The sequence below is a fragment of the Haliotis cracherodii genome, unplaced genomic scaffold (genome assembly GCF_022045235.1).
Source record: "Haliotis cracherodii isolate W230 unplaced genomic scaffold, xgHalCrac1.p SCAF_35, whole genome shotgun sequence".
Taxonomy (NCBI): Eukaryota; Metazoa; Mollusca; class Gastropoda; order Lepetellida; family Haliotidae; genus Haliotis; species Haliotis cracherodii.
Genome location: NW_027266292.1, coordinates 2,101,314 through 2,122,327, shown reverse-complemented (window position 1 = coordinate 2,122,327; position 21,014 = coordinate 2,101,314). Strand labels below are relative to the sequence as shown.

Here is a 21,014-nt window from a genome sequence, read left to right as displayed (position 1 = left end):
TAACATAGTCACACGTTAACATAGTCACACGTTAACATTATCACACGTTAACATTATCACATGTTAACATTGTCATTTGTTAACATAGTCACACGTTAACTTTATCACACGTTAACATAGTCACACGTTTACATAGTCACACGTTAACATAATCACATGTTAACATAGTCACACGTTAACATGGTCACATGTGATCATAGTCTCACATCACTTTGACATAGTCACATGTCATGTTAGTCAGCCGATCACTGTCACACACCACATGTTTACATAGTCTCACGTTAACATAGTCACACGTTAATGTTCTCACACGTAAGCATAGTCACACGTTAACATGGTGACACATTAACATAGTCACATGTGATTGTAGTCACATGTTATGTCCTTACAAACTAACTTGTCACTTATCATTAACATTGTCTCATATGAAGATTAGTATATAATTTGAAGTTTTCTGCTATATTCATTGGCCAAGAAGTGTACACGCTATGGTTATGACTTGAGTTTCTGAAAACAAAATGGGAAATACCTGGAATTGTTAATAACAAAGCCAATCAAATGTCTCAGTTTTTTGGAACCTCCTAATGTTATTGTAGCTGATTTGTTGAATCTGCTTTTGTCTCTTGATTATTTAATATAAGAATGTTGTATTGTTTATTTCATGATAAAACATTTTTCTATCAAGACATCATTTCTGGAGATTTGAACATGCACTTGCAACTTGATGACGTCATATATTGGAAGACGTTATGTTGGAGAGGGAGATGTCTAGTGAGTTATTCCCCACAGATGTAGCTGTGCAACGCAGATAAGCGCTGTGCCCCTCATGGTTTATTTTCCCTGCAGTGTTTTATTGTATGTTAAACAATGCCCACTTGTCGTTTATTTCTTAAATAAAACAATCATAGACTTTATATGAGGTTGATACCTTTTTTTAGTGACCCGAAAACAGCTATATCAAGAAATAAAGAAATGTACTCACATGATAAGACACACGTGATTAATTCCTTACATAAACAAAGTCATGTGATAATACAGTGCATAATAACAGTCACGTGATAATACAGTACACAATTACAGTCATGTGATAATACAGTACACAATTACAGTCATGTGATAATACAGTGCACAATAACAGTCACGTGATAATACAGTGCACAATAATTCACGTGATAATACAGTACACAATAACAGTCATATGATATCACAGTACACAATAACAGTCACGTGATAATACAGTACACAATAAGTCACGTGATAATACAGTAGACAATAACAGTCACGTGATAATACAGTACACAATAACAATCACGTGATAACACAGTACACAATAACAGTCACATGATAGTACAGTGCACAATAACAGTCACGTGATAATACAGTGCACAATAACAGTCACTTGATAATACAGTACACAATAACAGTCACGTGATAATACAGTGCACAATAACAGTCACTTGATAATACAGTACACAATAACAGTCACGTGATAATACAGTGCACAATAACAGTCAAGTGATAATACAGTTCACAATAACAGTCACGTGATAATACAGTACACAATAACAGTCACGTGATAATACAGTACACAATAACAGTCACGTGATAATACAGTACACAACAACAGTCATGTGATAATACAGTACACAGTAACAGTCACGTGATAATACAGTTCACAATAAGAGTCACGTGATAGTACAGTTCACAATAAGAGTCACTTGATAATACAGTGCACAATAACAGTCACGTGATACTACAGTGCACAATAACAGTCACGTGATACTACAGTGCACAATAACAGTCACGTGATAATACAGTGCAGAATAACAGTCACGTGATAATACAGTACACAATAAGAGTCACGTGATAGTACAGTGCACAATAACAGTCACATGACAATACAGTGCACAATAACAGTCACGTGATACTACAGTGCACAATAACAGTCACGTGATACTACAGTGCACAATAACAGTCACGTGATTATACAGTGCACAATAACAGTCATGTGATAATACAGTACACAGTAACAGTCACGTGATAATACAGTGCACAATAACAGTCACGTGATAATACAGTTCACAATAAGAGTCACGTGATAGTACAGTGCACAATAACAGTCACATGACAATACAGTGCACAATAACAGTCACGTGATACTACAGTGCACAATAACAGTCACGTGATACTACAGTGCACAATAAGTCTGGGATAATACAGTACAGAATAACAGTCACATGATAATACAGTACACAATAACAGTCACGTGATAATAGCCACAATAAAAAGGTTGCATGATAACAAAGTCATACAATAACACATTTGCACAATAACACAGACACATAATAATAATATTGTCAATCCAGAGCTCTAGATAAGCTTTTCATTATTTTGGGTTTGATTTTTATTGGGTATTCAAATTTTTTACCCACATGATTCTTTACATTTGGAATTTTAACTTGTCATGATCATTTAACCAAATGAATAGTAGTTTACATGAATGTTATTGTCTGTAAATGAATTTCGTGATCGGCTGACAGTTGTTCTAGGTGCCGAGGTATGCATGTGGTCAGCTTGAGCTGGCTTGCCGTGCACGGAGCATTTAATTGACCTAGCTGCTAAACGTAACCATCGAGATGTTGTGGGTGTTCGGGTGAATTTTTTTATTTTGGAAGCTGGGAACATGGTTCAAGCACATTTCCACATAGGATCGAAGAAGGAGAAATGCAAAGTGTGGGATAGGATAAGGATATGAATATACAATTTTTACTAAAATTTCCAATAACATAGTTTGACAACAGTCACAATATCACCATGATACTGGCAATTTCTGAAGACTTAGGGGTCAGATATTGGCTGATGAGCAGGTCGGATATTCGCTGATAAGCAGGCCAGATATTGGCCGAGGAGCAGGTCAGATATTGGACGAGGAGCAGGTCAGATATTGGCCGATGGGGTCTAGATAATTCCCTGAAGTGGTAAATAAGTTCTTTAACATTAATAATTTCTTTACTCTCTTTGTCCTGAACTTAAGTATTTCCATTATTTCGATGTAACCCTGACAACCATTATTATCTTTTCCAGGTGGCAGAGAGAGTGGCGGCGGAGCGGTGTGAGAGGTGTGGGGGGACAGACAGCAGTGTGGGGTACCAGATACGTCTTGAATAGTAAGTTACACTCAACAATTACTTCCTAAACACTATACATGAGATCTGCTCTTTGAAGTTTATTCATGCTTGAAGAGTTGATGACATGCACGATTATAAATAGAAAGTTGTGGTACATTGGAATCTGTCGAATCCGGACTACTTTGGAGCCACACATGCATTCCACTTTAGGCAGAAGTCCAGATTAGTGAGGTCAAGGCAGGAGATGAGAAACGGTTGCCAAAAGTATTTATTTTCGTAGTTAATTCAGAACCTTAACATGGTAAGTGTAGTTTAGTTTTATTGGATTCTGGTGTATGGAAATACTGTAAATTATGGTGATGACGAACTCAAAGGAACCACTAATTTTAGTTTGTTATAACCGTAGTACGTTATTGGCACATATACAGCATATGGCTGGGTCCAAAATAACAATTTTGTACTTATCCTGCCTTACTCTTAAATGCAAACACTGCTTACCTTACGACAACAAGAAGTCAGCGCAACGGTGATGGTCTTGGGTGAAGAAATAAAGATGTTGATACCAAGTCCCACTTTTATACGGACCACTTACCACCACAGAGTGTTTGAAATCAACACCCGAACAAAATGCCTCTCCTGAATGTGACTTCGACATAGTGAGTGAGTGAGTGAGTGAGTATGGTTTTACGCCGCTTTTAGCAATATTCCAGTAATATCACGGCGGGGGACACCAGAAATAGGCTTCACACATTGTACCCATGTCGGGAATCGAACCCGGGTCTTCGGCGTGACGAGCGAACGCTTTAACCACAAGGCTACCCAACCGCCCCGACTTCGACATAGACCATACAAAGTTTTAGTTAAAAAAACTGTTTCCCAAAGTAGTAGGAGGAGGGAAGTCCTTACACAAAAAGACGTCCTGGTTGTGTTGAGTACTGGTGCTATTGCCATTTGCTTCAGTCATGAAAGAAGACTGATTGGACACCTATTTTTAGGACTGCTTCATTCCAACAGGAATTCAAACTGTGGTGTTATTGTGATCGGGTTCAGGGTATTTATGATAATAGGATGGAAATACAGTCCCTTAGATGATCAAGGATGGGAATGGTGATGATGATGGTGATAAATAGGGTGTGTGAGTGAGTATGGTTTTACGAGGCTTTTAGCAATATTTCAGCAAAATCCCGGCAGGGGGACACCGGAAAATGGGCTTTACACATTGTACCCATGTGGTAAATTGAACCAAATCGCCCGATAAATAAGATGATGATGATGATGATGATGATGATGATGATGATGATGGTGGTGATGGTGGTGATTACGATTATGACGATGGTAGTCATGATTGATGGTGATGATTATGAAGATGATGTCTTATTTTACAGCAAGTTACCACGATTGAATGGCTCCATTCTCTACTGCACAACTGGGATTGTCCTCAAGTTTCTTGAATCTGATCCGTGAGTATATAGTGATTTGACACACTATTTTTGGTTCATCTAACATTTTGTTTAACATGTTCAATTCAATTTGGAATTGCACTGGTCTCTTAAGCAAAGTTGTCAATGTACATTATGGGTATCTTTAAGATATGCGATGTGATAAATTGCAAAGAACAATGAAGAATGAAACATGGTTTATTTCACGATAAAACATTTTTCTATCATGACGTCATTTCTGTAGATCGAACATGCCCTCGCAACTTGATGATGTGTTTTGGACGACTTTATTTTTGAGAGGGGAGTGTCTAGCTAGTTGTTCCCCATAGATGTAGCTAGGCAATTCAGATAGACGCATCCCAAAGAAGGGGAGATATGACAATCGGTATTGGTAGAAAAGATACAGGTAATCAATAAGGATTGTGAGAATATGCAGGAAATACCCACCTGTGCATAAAATAGACTCGTCCGACATTTCCAAGGTAGGATTCTATTGAGGGAGTCTTCATTTTTTAATATGGGTAAATATTTTTCAAACAATTAAATTTTTTTGTCATCTCTAGAGAGGCTGTCTATAAGACTAAAAAACATAATAGTCTTGGTTCTCAGGTACCACCATAAAGTGATAAAGTCTGCTGCACGTTTTGTTTTTATTTCCATTTTCAAAATAATATTAAAATCCTTATACTTAAACACAATGCACAAAATAAATGGAAAATGGAAACAAAAACAAAACATGCAATGAACTTTATGATGATGTGGGCAGTGCCTGAAAACCAAGACTATTATATTTTAAGCCTAATGGTTTTATCTTCCTGCAGTGTTTTATTGGACAATAAACAACTCCCACTCGTCGTTTATTTCTAAAACAATTGCACTTCACATGACGCAAATAATGAACACCCATTGAAATAGAGCCTTCAAAAGTACACATGTATATTTCTGTTTAATACCGGCACAGGGACAGTATTCTGACCTTGGATCTCCAGCTGGTTATCCCACCATGTGTAAGACCATGTTTCAGGTCCAAAGTAAACATAAAAGTGTATGTTTCATAAAGCTTGTTCTTTCTCTTGTCTCCAGGCTGCTACAGAGAGCGACCCACATTGTCCTAGATGAGATCCATGAGCGTGACCTTCAGTCTGACTTCCTCATGATCATTCTCAAGGACATTCTACCTCGCCGACCTTTACTCAAGGTCATACTGATGAGTGCCACGCTAAATGCAGCGATGTTCTCCAAATATTTCAGTGAGTATTACTTGATAATACGATAATATCCTTCACAGAATTTGAATGACACAGTGTTGTTGCCGATGAATAACTCCTTCAAAAATGAACTCACTGTCCAAATACTCTTCTGTTGCCAAGCAAAACATTGATGACATGTTTAATTGTGAATTATAATCGTGATAACTTTCATTCACAACTATCAATACACATAATATTTGTCATATTTTGACCAAGAAATGCAAACATTGCTGAAGGAGTAAAAATAAGCAGCACCCCTCAAATAAAGGTTGAAGACAGAATGAACCTCCATCATCAGTAACAGAGGTTGACACGTTGTCCACAGATAGCAATTTTCATGGATGCCCATATCTTTACTGGGAGCTGATCTGCTTTGTCTACAGATGACTGCCCTCAGCTGAACATCCCCGGCTACACATTCCCTGTGGAGGAGTTCCTGTTGGAGGACGTCATCGAAATGCTGAAGTAGGAACCTTAATCTTGCTATAGGGAGCCTGTCTTTCCTCTGCACTCACCATAGGGAGCCTCACTTTACTCTACGCTCACTATATGGAGCCTCACTTTATACCACATTCACTGTTGGGAGCCTCACTTTACTCCAAACTCACTATAGGAAGCCTCACTTTACATTCACCATAGGGAACCTCACTTTACTCTACGCCCACTATAGGGAGCCTAACTTTACTCCACACTCACTATAGGGAGCCTGTCTTTTCTCTGCACTCACCATAGGGAGCCTCACTTTACTCCACATTCACTGTAGGGAGCCTCACTTTACTCCACACTCACTATAGGGAGCCTCACTTTACTCCACACTCACTATAGGGAGCCTCACTTTACTCCACACTAACTATAGGGAGCCTCACTTTACTCTACGCTCACTATAGGGAGCCTTACTTTACTCTACGCTCACTATAGGGAGCCTCACTTTACTCTACGCCCACTATAGAGAGCCTAACTTTACTCCACACTCACTATAGGGAGCCTGTCTTTTCTCTGCACTCACCATAGGGAGCCTCACTTTACTCCACATTCACTGTAGGGAGCCTCACTTTACTCCACACTCACTATAGGGAGCCTCACTTTACTCTACGCTCACTATATGAAGCCTCACTTTACACCACATTCACTGTTGGGAGCCTCACTTTACTCCACATTCACTATAGGGAGCCTCACTTTACTCTACACTCACTATAGGGAGCCTCACTTTACTCCAAACTCACTATAGGGAGCCTCACTTTTCTCCACACTCACTATAGGGAGCCTCACTTTACTCTGCACTCACCGTAGGGAGCCTCACTTTACTCCACACTCACTATAGGGAGCCTCACTTTACATTCACCATAGGGAACCTCACTTTACTCTACGCCCACTATAGGGAGCCTAACTTTACTCCACACTCACTATAGGGAGCCTGTCTTTTCTCTGTACTCACCATAGGGAGCCTCACTTTACTCCACATTCACTGTAGGGAGCCTCACTTTACTCCACACTCACTATAGGGAGCCTCACTTTACTCTACGCTCACTATATGGAGCCTCACTTTACACCACATTCACTGTTGGGAGCCTCACTTTACTCTACGCTCACTATAGGGAGCCTCACTTTACTCTACACTCACTATAGGGAGCCTCACTTTACTCCAAACTCACTATAGGGAGCCTCACTTTTCTCCACACTCACTATAGGGAGCCTCACTTTACTCCAAACTCACCGTAGGGAGCCTCACTTTACTCCACACTCACTATAGGGAGCCTCACTTTACATTCACCATAGGGAACCTCACTTTACTCTACGCCCACTATAGGGAGCCTGTCTTTTCTCTGCACTCACCATAGGGAGCCTCACTTTACTCCACATTCACTGTAGGGAGCCTCACTTTACTCCACACTCACTATAGGGAGCCTCACTTTACTCCACACTAACTATAGGGAGCCTCACTTTACTCAACGCTCACTTTAGGGAGCCTCACTTTACTCCACACTCACCATAGGGAGCCTCACTTTACTCTACGCTCACTATAGGGAGCCTCACTTTACTCCCCATTCACTGTAGGGAGCCTCACTTTACTCTACACTCACTACAGGGAGCCTCACTTTACTCTGCACTCACCATAGGGAGCCTCACTTTACTCTACGCTCACCATAGGGAGCCTCACTTTACTCCACACTCACTATAGGGAACCTCACTTTACTCTACACTCACTATAGGGAGCCTCACTTTACTCTGCACTCACCATAGGGAGCCTCACTTTACTCTACACTCACCACAGGGAGCCTTACTTTACTTCACACTAACCACAGAGAGCCTCACTTTACTCCACACTCACCATAGGGAGCCTCACTTTACTCTACGCTCACTATAGGGAGCCTCACTTTACTCCCCATTCACTGTAGGGAGCCTCACTTTACTCTACACTCACTATAGGGAGCTTCACTTTACTCTGCACTCACCATAGGGAGCCTCACTTTACTCTACGCTCACCATAGGGAGCCTCACTTTACTCCACACTCACTATAGGGAACCTCACTTTACTCTACACTCACTATAGGGAGCCTCACTTTACTCTGCACTCACCATAGGGAGCCTCACTTTACTTCACACTAACCACAGAGAGCCTCACTTTACACCACAATCACCACAGCGAGCCTCACTTTACTCTACACTCACCATAGGGAGCCTCACTTTACTCCACACTCACCATAGGGAGCCTCACTTTACTCTACACTCACCATAGGGAGCCTCACTTTGCTCTACACTCACCATAGGGAGCCTCACTTTACTCCACACTCACTATAGGGAACCTCACTTTACTCTACACTCACTATAGGGAGCCTCACTTTACTCTACACTCACCACAGGGAGCCTCACTTTACTCCACACTCCCTTTACTCCACACTCACCATAGGGAGCCTCACTTTACTCCACACTCACCATGGGGAGCCTCACTTTACTCCACACTCACCATAGGGAACCACACTTTACAATCAACCATGGCATTGTTAGATTTAACCATCCTAAATTTCATTTTGAACCAAACACAAAGCTGTTTCAAGGTAGTTGGACCCATCAGAATTGAGTATGTTTGAATTCATGGTAGACTCTGGTATAATGAGTGTAATGTATAATATCAGAGGTTGATGCAGACAAGATTCCACAGTTAACGCTTGGTCTTACATCCTGTCAGGTATCAGCCGGACTCAAGTCAGCCACAGCGACGGCGACCTCGGGGGAAGCGCAGCCGTGAGGCGGATGAAGAGAGATGGAACTTTGAGGCCTGGTGCAGAAACCTGGAGGGGAGGTAACTCTACTATTGCATGTCATCTCCAAGTATTGCTATGCAAGTCAGGCTAATGTTAAGAAAGCGTCACACTGGCAACTTAAGTTTGCAAACACAGGTTGTTAAACGCACAATAAGTTTGACAACTTGTGTTTTCACATGACAGATATGTGTTGTTAGTTAGTTTTGCTTCAATTCTCTCATGACCACCTCTGCGGTCTAGTGGATAGAGCGTCTGACTGGAGAGCTGAGGGTCAGGGCGTAGATGTGTGGCCATGTCATAAGATGTTAAAAGCTGATACTTGTTGTTGCCCTGCCTGGCACTCTGCATTAAGTATCATAAACAAGGACTGGTGAGTACACTGAGAACACTATGCAGTTTTGGTGTTCTGTTACAGCTACTCCCGCTCCACCATCACAGCCTTGCAGAACATGGACTTCGACAAGATCGACCTGGACCTGATTGTCTCCCTTATCAGGCACATTGCTTTAAAAAAGTCGGTGAGTTGAAAGGTAGTACTTGTTGTTACCCTGCTCGTCATAAGGGAATATAAAACACAGTCTGGTCATCTGAGAGTCAGTTTACTGTGTCTGGATGGGGTATCCATGTTACGCTGCGGCATGGCATTTGAGTGGGGTCGCACTACAAAACTGGCTTTAGTGGTGGCAGTTGGTCCTGTGCACAGCACACAGATCACAAATCAGGTGAAGTTAAGCAACGTTTGTCTCAGAGAGTAGTTGGATGGGTGACCACGTTCAGCAGCTTGACTCCTTAGATTTTCTACAGCTTCAGTCCTGCCCCACACTGAGCGATCCTGGTGTTTGTCCCTGGCTGGGGGGACAACAGAGGCTGTGTTCATGTCTACCTGTATGTTGTAGGAGGGAGCGATCCTGGTGTTTGTCCCTGGCTGGGGGGGACAACACTGGTTATATTCATGTCTACCTGTATGTTGTAGGAGGGAGCGATCCTGGTGTTTGTCCCTGGCTGGGGGGACAACACTGGTTATGTTCATGTCTACCTGTATGTTATAGGAGGGAGCGATCCTGGTGTTTGTCCCTGATTGGGGGACAACACTGGTTATATTCATGTCTACCTGTATGTTGTAGGAGGGAGCGATCCTGGTGTTTGTCCCTGGCTGGGGGACAACAGTGGTTATGTTCATGTCTACCTGTATGTTGTAGGAGGGAGCGATCCTGGTGTTTGTCCCTGATTGGGGGACAACACTGGTTATATTCATGTCTACCTGTATGTTGTAGGAGGGAGCGATCCTGGTGTTTGTCCCTGGCTGGGGGGACAACACTGGTTATGTTCATGGCTACCTGTATGTTATAGGAGGGAGCGATCCTGGTGTTTGTCCCTGGCTGGGGGGACAACACTGGTTATGTTCATGTCTACCTGTATGTTGTAGGAGGGAGCGATCCTGGTGTTTGTCCCTGATTGGGGGACAACACTGGTTATATTCATGTCTACCTGTATGTTGTAGGAGGGAGCGATCCTGGTGTTTGTCCCTGGCTGGGGGACAACAGTGGTTATATTCATGTCTACCTGTATGTTGTAGGAGGGAGCGATCCTGGTGATTGTCCCTGGCTGGGGGGACAACAGTGGTTATATTCATGTCTACCTGTATGTTGTAGGAGGAAGCGATCCTGGTGTTTGTCACTGATTGGGGGACAACAGTGGTTATATTCATGTCTACCTGTATGTTGTAGGAGGGAGCGATCCTGGTGTTTGTCCCTGATTGGGGGGGGGGACAACAGTGGTTATATTCATGTCTACCTGTATGTTGTAGGAGGGAGCGATCCTGGTGTTTGTCCCTGGCTGGGGGGACAACAGTGGTTATATTCATGTCTACCTGTATGTTGTAGGAGGGAGCGATCCTGGTGTTTGTCCCTGGCTGGGGGGACAACAGTGGTTATGTTCATGTCTACCTGTATGTTGTAGGAGGGAGCGATCCTGGTGTTTGTCCCTGATTGGGGGACAACACTGGTTATATTCATGTCTACCTGTATGTTGTAGGAGGGAGCGATCCTGGTGTTTGTCCCTGGCTGGGGGGACAACACTGGTTATGTTCATGTCTACCTGTATGTTGTAGGAGGGAGCGATCCTGGTGTTTGTCCCTGATTGGGGGACAACACTGGTTATATTCATGTCTACCTGTATGTTGTAGGAGGGAGCGATCCTGGTGTTTGTCCCTGGCTGGGGGACAACAGTGGTTATATTCATGTCTACCTGTATGTTGTAGGAGGGAGCGATCCTGGTGATTGTCCCTGGCTGGGGGGACAACAGTGGTTATATTCATGTCTACCTGTATGTTGTAGGAGGAAGCGATCCTGGTGTTTGTCACTGATTGGGGGACAACAGTGGTTATATTCATGTCTACCTGTATGTTGTAGGAGGGAGCGATCCTGGTGTTTGTCCCTGATTGGGGGGGGGGACAACAGTGGTTATATTCATGTCTACCTGTATGTTGTAGGAGGGAGCGATCCTGGTGTTTGTCCCTGGCTGGGGGGACAACAGTGGTTATATTCATGTCTACCTGTATGTTGTAGGAGGGAGCGATCCTGGTGTTTGTCCCTGGCTGGGGGGACAACAGTGGTTATGTTCATGTCTACCTGTATGTTGTAGGAGGGAGCGATCCTGGTGTTTGTCCCTGGCTGGGGGGACAACAGTGGTTATGTTCATGTCTACCTGTATGTTGTAGGAGGGAGCGATCCTGGTGTTTGTCCCTGATTGGGGGGGGGGGGGACAACAGTGGTTATATTCATGTCTACCTGTATGTTGTAGGAGGGAGCGATCCTGGTGTTTGTCCCTGGCTGGGGGGACAACAGTGGTTATGTTCATGTCTACCTGTATGTTGTAGGAGGGAGCGATCCTGGTGTTTGTCCCTGGCTGGGGGGACAACAGTGGTTATGTTCATGTCTACCTGTATGTTGTAGGAGGGAGCGATCCTGGTGTTTGTCCCTGATTGGGGGGGGGGGGACAACAGTGGTTATATTCATGTCTACCTGTATGTTGTAGGAGGGAGCGATCCTGGTGTTTGTCCCTGATTGGGGGGGGGGGACAACAGTGGTTATATTCATGTCTACCTGTATGTTGTAGGAGGGAGTGATCCTGGTGTTTGTCCCTGGCTGGGGGGACAACAGTGGTTATATTCATGTCTACCTGTATGTTGTAGGAGGGAGTGATCCTGGTGATTGTCCCTGGCTGGGGGGACAACAGTGGTTATATTCATGTCTACCTGTATGTTGTAGGAGGAAGCGATCCTGGTGTTTGTCCCTGGCTGGGGGGGACAACACTGGTTATGTTCATGTCTACCTGTATGTTGTAGGAGGGAGTGATCCTGGTGTTTGTCCCTGATTGGGGGGACAACAGAGGCTGTGTTCATGTCTACCTGTATGTTGTAGGAGGGAGCGGTCCTGGTGTTTGTCCCTGATTGGGGGGACAGCAGTGGTTATGTTCATGTCTACCTGTATGTTGTAGGAGGGAGTGATCCTGGTATTTGTCCCTGGCTGGGGGGACAACAAAGGTTATATTCATGTCTACCTGTATGTTGTAGGAGGGAGTGATCCTGGTGTTTCTCCGTGGCTGGGGGGACAACAGTGGTTATATTCATGTCTACCTGTATGTTGTAGGAGGGAGTGATCCTGGTGTTTGTCCCTGGCTGGGGGGACAACAGTGGTTATATTCATGTCTACCTGTATGTTGTAGGAGGGAGTGATCCTGGTGTTTCTCCCTGGCTGGGGGACAAGAGTGGTTATGTTCATGTCTACCTGTATGTTGTAGGAGGGAGCGATCCTGGTGTTTGTCCCTGGCTGGGAGGAGATCAGCAAAATCCACAAGATGATGCAGGCAGACAGGATGTTCACCTCAGGTGAGTTGCCTCCCCCTACTGACAAAAACAACCACAAGAGGGACTGGACACAAGCAGAGTAGTAATTGATATGGCTGTGGCCAGGGATTCCTGTATCTTTCTATCAGTGAGGCCTTGGGAACCTCAGTCATGCTTTGTGTGGATCCATGGCATGGTTATTTGGGGTCCATACACCAAACTACAAATAATAAATCTGGTATTTGAGAAGCCGACCTGTGAAGATAAGATAAGAGGCGACTTATGGTATCGGGTTGTCAGGCTCACTGACTTGGTTGATGCATGTCATCGAACTCAATTGCATGGATCGATGCTCATGATATCAATCACTGGATTGTCTGGTCCAGACTTCATTATTTACAGACCGCCGTCATATAGCTGGAATATTGCTGAGTGGACTAGTGGATGCTCTTGCCGGGGAAAGATGCAACTAGAGAGAGTGGGTCAAAATGGCCTCATGTCTGAAATGCCACAAAAAAAGTCTTCGCGGCCACACAGAAAATAATGAAGACAAACTCAAACTCAAGTGTCACATTAAGTGTATTATATACACGGATGAGAATCTTCCTCAGATCTGCGATTATCGGCGAATGTTAGTGACCACATGTGTTAAAATCTGATGGCTTCCCCCAGAAACACCCCAATATAATGGCCGAATCTCCATTGCAAAGATGTTTCAGTTGAAAAGGAAAATATCCCCTCTCATCTCATCACTGCATAACAGTTCAAAACATCATCACACAGATCTTAATTCACCACGAACTCAGCACTACACAAGTGATTACACAGTTCTATATCACATATTTAATCCTTGGTCAATGGATTGAAGCACATATGGATATATATCATGGACATTTTGACTTTTTCGTTGTGGCCGTTATGACTTTTTGTGGCCGTTATACCTTGTTTGTTGTTGGTATTTTGACTCTAGGTTCGTGGCCATTTTGACTTTTTTTTGGCCATTTTGACTTTTTTGAGGCCATTCTGACATGAGGCTGTTTCGACTACAACCCCACCAGGCGGGTAGCTCAGTTGAGGAAGCATGTGTCAAAGGTCGTGGTTCAGTTCTGGCCATGTTTGATTTCACCGTGTCACTTGTTTCAGATAAGTTTCGTATCATCCCACTTCACTCACTCATGCCAACCGTCAATCAGAGGGAGGTGTTTGATAGGCCGGCACCTGGGGTCAGGAAGGTTGTCATAGCAACCAATATAGCTGAAACAAGGTTTGTTGATTTCATTGTTAGAATTTTGTAGATGTAATGGAAATGAACAGAATTTATTTAATGATTAGGACACATGATAGGACTTTGAATTGTGTCTGTGTGCCACACTTTTTCGATCTTAAGACAGTTGTCCAACCCACATAGCACTTAAAAAGTCTGTGACAGTGAACAAGTTGATTTTCTTTTCCTAGCTTTCTATTTAGTTTTCTCACTTTATCTGTGGCGGTCGGGTAGCCTAGTGGTTTAAGCGTTCGTTCGTCACGCCGAAGACCTAGGTTCAATTCCCGACATGGGTAATGTGTGAAGCCCATTTCTGGGGTCCTCCGCCGTGACATTGCTGGAATATTGCTAAAAGTGGCGTAAAGCCCTACTCACTCACTCACTCACTTTATCTGCCCCAATGTGAGACTGAAAGTTAATTACTGTCAATAAGACCCAAAACCTTGAAGTTTGAGGCCTGTCATGAATTATCGTTAAATACAGATTATTCCTTGAAGATCGATAATCCTTAAATACAGATTATTCCTTGAAGATCGATATAGTGCCTTGAAACAACTTTGAATTTACTTGACTAGTCACCACATAAAAGAAATTTAAATACCTAACAATAAATATGTCTTTTAATAGTTTCAAGTTAAAATTGCAATCTGTTATAAATTCGAAAAAATTTTTTTTGTGTCTAATCTATTTGGTGTGAGTAACCGTAGAGTTATGGCCTTTCCAATGGCTGCTTCAGTTTGAGTTGAATATGCCCCAAATCCACAACAAATTGAACGGATGGATACAAAGTGAATAATTTTGTCTCTTACAAATGTGACAGCCTCCGTGGTCTAGTGGTAGAGCGTCCGCCCGGAGAGCGGAAGGTCCGGGGTTCGATTCACAGCCTCGTCATACCAGAAGACATTAAAAGATGGTACTTGTTACCCTGTCTGGTGCTCGGCATTAAGGGGCTAAAACAAGGACTGGTCGGCTCGGAGTCAGTCTACTGTGTCTGCGTGGGGTATTCATGTTAAACTGCGGCATGGTATCTCAGTGAGCTAGCACTATAAATCGGCATCAGTCCGGACTAGTACAAGCAGCCACACACACACACATTCATGTGCATGCACATCGCTATATGAGTGCAATAATCTTGGACGCGACGTTAAACCCAATTTCACCTCACCTCCCCTCTTCCAAATGTCAGGATGCCAGTTCAATTGCGACATGGTTTAGTCAACCATCATGGCCTTAAATTTAGGGGAACGATGCCTTGAATAGGCCTGAATTTTGTGACTGAAAATGCGTACTTACGCTATGGTTAGGAAAGATCACCAGCACTTAACTGCTTCTTGTAACAGATGACTAACTTGGATTGGGTAATCTGTCTTGGTGACTTGGCTGATTGGTGTCATTGTACCCTGACTCTGACGTTGTGTGTTTCAGCATTACTATCGACGACATCGTGTACGTTATCGATGGCGGCAAGATCAAGGTGAAGGACTTCCAGCCAGAGAACAACCTCAGCACCCTGGAGGCCAAGTGGGTCTCCAAGGCCAACTCGAAACAGAGGCGTGGCCGAGCGGGCAGGTGGGTGTCTGGAGTCGTTGGTCAAATTCAGAGACATTTGATTGTGGGTTTGATTCTCCGTTTTGTCTTAATTATGTTTCTTGGTTTGTGAGCACAATACACTTTTTCATGGGTTTCATCAAGGTAGTAAACATCTACGAGCTGCATTAGTTCAGACTTCCTCCCACATGAAGCTGACACACTGTGTAACTTAAATACTGTTAAAAAGGTGTTAACCCAATCCATCCATCCATCCATCCATCCACCCATCCATTCTTCCATGCACGCAACCAAGCTATCACCCATCCATCCATCACGTCATCCATCCAACCATTCTTCCACGCACGCAACCAACCTATCACCCATCCATCCATCCATCCATCCATCCACGCACACAGCAAACTAATCACCCGACTACCCAAAGAACAAAACCCCCAAGAAACCATCCATCTATCCATCCATCTGTCCGTCCATCTGTCCGTCCATCCAACCAGCCTACCGCCCGAGTAATACTTCTAGACAAATGGCATTCAACATCCAAAATTTGCAAATGGTCTTTTGGAATGGTCTGTTCCAGAGTGCAGCCCGGTGTGTGCTACCATCTGTACACGGGACTCAAGTGGACGGAGGTCGATGATTACCTCCCCCCAGAGATTCTGCGGACTCGACTGGAGGAACTTTGCCTGCACATCAAGGTCAGACATACTCTTGGACTGTTGCAATTCCATATCACATAAAAGTAAATGAAACGTAGGAGCAACACTAATTAAGAAAAAATTGATTTGATGATTTTTTTTGTGCAAAGATTTTCTCTGATCTTTTACCATGTTGATTTTGAAAAATCAAATAAATCATTTTCTTGTTATGAATTGTAACTATATTATTCTCTTTTGATAATTGAAGAATTTAATGAATTTACTGACTGTACTATTGTAATGCATTATTCGTCCGCATGATAGTTCTGGAATTGTGGTCTTGGTGTTTTCAGCTGTTAAAGTTGGGGAAGATTGAACCGTTTATAGCTAAGGCTATCCAACAGCCATCTATGGAGGCGCTACACAGGGCCATCATCACACTGCAGAATTTGGTGAGTTGCTGACCGTCATGTGAAAATCAATGGGGGAACAGTTGTACAGTGATAGTCAAGGGGAGATAATTCAGTCAGCCAATTTTTCAAATTATCTCCCCTTCACCATTGACATTTGAAATGATGCAGTTAAATACTTATGATGCGAAGTGTAATTTATATGAAGTCCTTTTGTTTTCATGGAGACATGTGTGACATTACTATCACAGTAGGGATCCTTTTACTCTAATGTAGACATGTTTCTCAGAGCTCCAGATAAGCTGCGTATCTGCGTAAAATACGCATCAGAAATGCAGAAATATGCAGTAAAATAAAATCTAAGCGTATCAAATATGCAACAAACATTACAGATACGCTACATAAATAAAACTTGTGTGTATCATCAAAATACTGTGAAGTAACCCTGCGTATTTGATTAGCAAATCAGCAACTTATTTTGAAATTATAAACGGGCATTCCGTCAACCTTGCCAAACTCCACGATGACAGTTACATCATGATCATTTGCCATCACACTTTCTTGTGGAAGTATCGTGGTATTTTTGAGTCCTATCAAGCTCTCGAACCCACACGACACCAGTTTGCAGGGACTAGATGAAATAGTGTTTTGAGATATTTAACTTAAATACCCACATATGTGTAACTAGTGGGTAACAGAAAGTTGAATACCCAGATAGAATTACTGATACCCAATGATTTTTAAAATGCATGGGTAAAATACCCACAACACCAAAAGCTTATCTGGAGCTCTGTTTCTGAGGCAGAATCCCTTCAAACACAGACATAGTCAAGAGGATTGTAAGCTGGTGATTGTGATGTTATGGCCACTATAATTAATCTACGTGTCTCAGAATGCATTGGACAAGGATGAGAACCTGCTTCCTCTCGGCTATCATCTGGCCCGTATGCCGGTCGACCCTCACACGGGGAAGATGATCCTGTTCGGCGCCATGTTCTGCTGTCTGGACCCCATCCTCACTGTTGCTGCCAGCCTCAGCTTCAAGGACGCCTTCTTTATACCTCTGGTAAGACTCAGCATTGTAGTGCATGACTTGTGAATAACCATCAACAACAATAAGTGCATTTATAATGCGCCAGATTCCATTCGTTAAGTGGATGCTCATAGCGCTACACTATTATTACCCCGGTCAATGGATCAGTATGCACTCGATTTTCATTCTCAGCTCCCTGGGGAGTATACAACCCAAACTGCCTGTGAGGCTCTAGAGGGTTAACAGCCACATTACCATCTCATCCTACCGGGTACCCACTCACTGCTGGGTGAACAGAGGCACATTGTGAACAAAGTCACTTGATTAAGGAGACACCACATGTGGTACATGTGCTTCAGTGTGGGGCAGGACCGAAGTCCTAGAAACTCTCAGGAGTCAAGCTGCTTAACGTGGTCACCCATCCAACTACTCTCTGAGACCGACGTTGCTTATTTTCACCTGATTTGTGATCCGTGCACTGTGCACAGGACCACATGCCACCAATATAAGTGGAATAAGTGGAGATGTCGTTTTGTTTCAATTAGTTCCCTTCCAATGGAGCAAACATTTGAGTTACACTGGATGTGTGGGGTGGTGGGGGTGGTAGGGTGTACTGAAAAAAATAATCCCTTGTTTTACTGAAAACATTTCATATGCTTTGTGTAGTAGGAACAGGGGCGGTCGGGTAGCCTAGTGGTTAAAGCGTTCGCTCGTCACGCCGAAGACCCGGGTTCGATTCCCGACATGGTACAATGTGTGAAGCCCATTTCTGGTATCCCCTGCCGTGATATTGCTGGAATATTGCTAAAAGCGGCGTGAAACCAAACTAACTCACTCACTCACTGATGGGATTAGCCACACAAGGAGTTGGAACAACTTCTTTTTCAGCTGGTCCTCTCACAGTTTTGTCTTTCTGTCAAATACAGCAGTAAATGCATTAAGGAGTATTGCAGGATAAGAATACATAGCGGCATAAAACCATACTCACTCACTCACCCAAATGCATGGATCGATGCTCATGTTGTTGATCACTGGTCCACACTCGATTATCTACCGCTGTCATATAGCTTGAATATTTCTGAATGTGGCTATCAACAACAAACAAATAAACATTTGCCCGAATGTGTTTGTAAATTACCTGGCTATTCCACAGGGCAAGGAGGAGGAAGCTGACCGGGCGCGGAAGGCGTTGTCCGAGGATTCCAAGAGTGACCACATCATGCTCATCAAGGCGTACGAGGTGAGGACAACATGTCGCTTGTAATGCAGCTTCAGCAGAAACAGTTAAAGTGTGGAATGAGAGAGAAATGTGTGGAGTCCCTACTTTCATCCATGCGGAATGAAATTTAAAAAATATCAGTTGGTCAGTGGTCAAAATGTAAATAAACATTACAAGAACAGTTACAAAAGTGTATTCTCAATTTGTTGAATTTTGGGTCAGTGGATTTGTCTTACTTGAAATAATTGTAATGAGCCCGGTATCAATAATGTCTTTTCTGTAAAAAAATAAAATTATTTCTCCGACAATGACTTAAAATATGGTGCGGTCGGGCGGGTGGTTATATTTTATTGCTTGTTTAAACTAGTATGTAACCAAATAAACAGTTGTGTACCATCAACCTGGGAAAGGACCTCCCTACAAAAACAAGCACACAAACTCCTATTGCCGCCATTACCATACACGAGATGCGCAGTAAAGCAGTGCGCATGTAAAGGGAAGTAACTGCGTCCTATGTTGGATCATTTTTTTTATTTGTATTATCTTTTTTAATTATTTTTTTTTTGAAAATAGAAACAAAAATGTAACATGCAGCAGACTTTATGATGATGCGGGTGGTGCCTGAGAACCAAGACTAGTAATTTCTTTTAGCCTTAAGTGGTTAATTTGGTAAAAGAACCCATTGCTGAAACTAATCATTGCTTTTTAAAAGTTATCTTTCCTTATCAGGGCTGGGAGAGGGCAAAGTCCCGAGGAAATGATCGAGACTATTGCTGGCAGAACTTCCTGTCTCCGAGCACATTGCGGGTAAGTGCATCTTGGGAGCCAGTTATGTTGTTGTGAGTCCTTCTGGATCAGATGAATGTTGTATTCACCAAAGAAATACAAACCATAGAAACATATAGAGAAGTATGTACATTAAGAAAAGATGTTTCCAATGAGTACTGCTTCTTTGCACGAGACAAATGGTGCATCTCAAGTCATGGATCTATGACGTCACATGTGATGCGTTCATGAGCGTCGGTTCACACAACATACCAGTATGTTCCTTTGTGCATCGAACCAATCTAATACCTCTTGAATATGAATATTACATTAAGTAATACGTTACCACTGTTATACCGAGGCTGTTGTCTCCCACAACTGCTGCTATAGCGAAATCTACCACAGAGATCTCAATTACCTCATGCAGCACGTGCGTAGCCAGCTAGCTGCCATGTGACACCCTTCACTCGTCTCCTTCGTCTGCGTTGCAAGACGTGTACAGTCGTGCCCCGCTTATACGGACTTCAGATATCCGGAAACCTTGGTTCCCGGACGATTTTCATTCAAAACGAAATAATTACTATATAAATTTACCCGTATATCCGGAAATTCAGTTTCCGGAACCGGACGGTCATTTTCATACACAAAACACTGAAATGCACTCAAAATTGTCTCACTTATGCGGACAGTACACTTCCGCTGGTGGTAATATCTTTGATTCGTGAGAAGTCAATTAACCAGTGACACTGAGTTACGTTTGAGACGAGCTTGTTTATTGTACATGTAATCCCCTTCGATAAATATGGCGTCTGTGGAGGTCAGAGGTCAAAGTTGAACTTCATTACGTATTACGAGAACATTACGAGGCATTGTTTTATAACTAGGGATTAAGATTACCTTGTGTATTTTCTCGTAAACTAAGCCGGAAACAGCAATCAGCTGTACACACGTTTTCTTGGAATCGACCGGTGATTCGGTAAAGACACACCCAATGATATAACTTTATAGGATTTTTAATGCAAGGATCGACAACAATTGTATCTGAAACTACTTTTTTTTATCAGGAATAATATATTCCATTATTTTCTTAATTATATGCAGCCTTTACTAAACATATTTAAAATAATAATAACCCTAAGCGAAGCAGCTGATCGCTATTCTCGGGTATTATTTTTTACATGGAACCAGTCTGACCAGTCACCGTCAAGGCTCA

General features: G+C 42.9%; 1 protein-coding gene across 1 annotated transcript in view; it reads left to right on the top strand.

The window, feature by feature from the left end:
- LOC139477734 (ATP-dependent DNA/RNA helicase DHX36-like) overlaps positions 1-21,014 on the top strand; it is a 51,278-nt gene that overhangs the window by 15,563 nt on the left and 14,701 nt on the right. The window contains exons 8-21 of the mRNA XM_071260131.1: positions 3,085-3,167; positions 4,514-4,588; positions 5,651-5,817; positions 6,201-6,282; positions 9,005-9,118; positions 9,496-9,598; positions 12,882-12,969; positions 14,071-14,191; positions 15,617-15,760; positions 16,317-16,434; positions 16,728-16,826; positions 17,677-17,850; positions 18,971-19,057; positions 19,766-19,843. Coding sequence (XP_071116232.1) covers positions 3,085-3,167; positions 4,514-4,588; positions 5,651-5,817; positions 6,201-6,282; positions 9,005-9,118; positions 9,496-9,598; positions 12,882-12,969; positions 14,071-14,191; positions 15,617-15,760; positions 16,317-16,434; positions 16,728-16,826; positions 17,677-17,850; positions 18,971-19,057; positions 19,766-19,843 — 1,533 coding nt within the window. The remainder of the gene's footprint in view (positions 1-3,084; positions 3,168-4,513; positions 4,589-5,650; positions 5,818-6,200; positions 6,283-9,004; positions 9,119-9,495; positions 9,599-12,881; positions 12,970-14,070; positions 14,192-15,616; positions 15,761-16,316; positions 16,435-16,727; positions 16,827-17,676; positions 17,851-18,970; positions 19,058-19,765; positions 19,844-21,014) is intronic.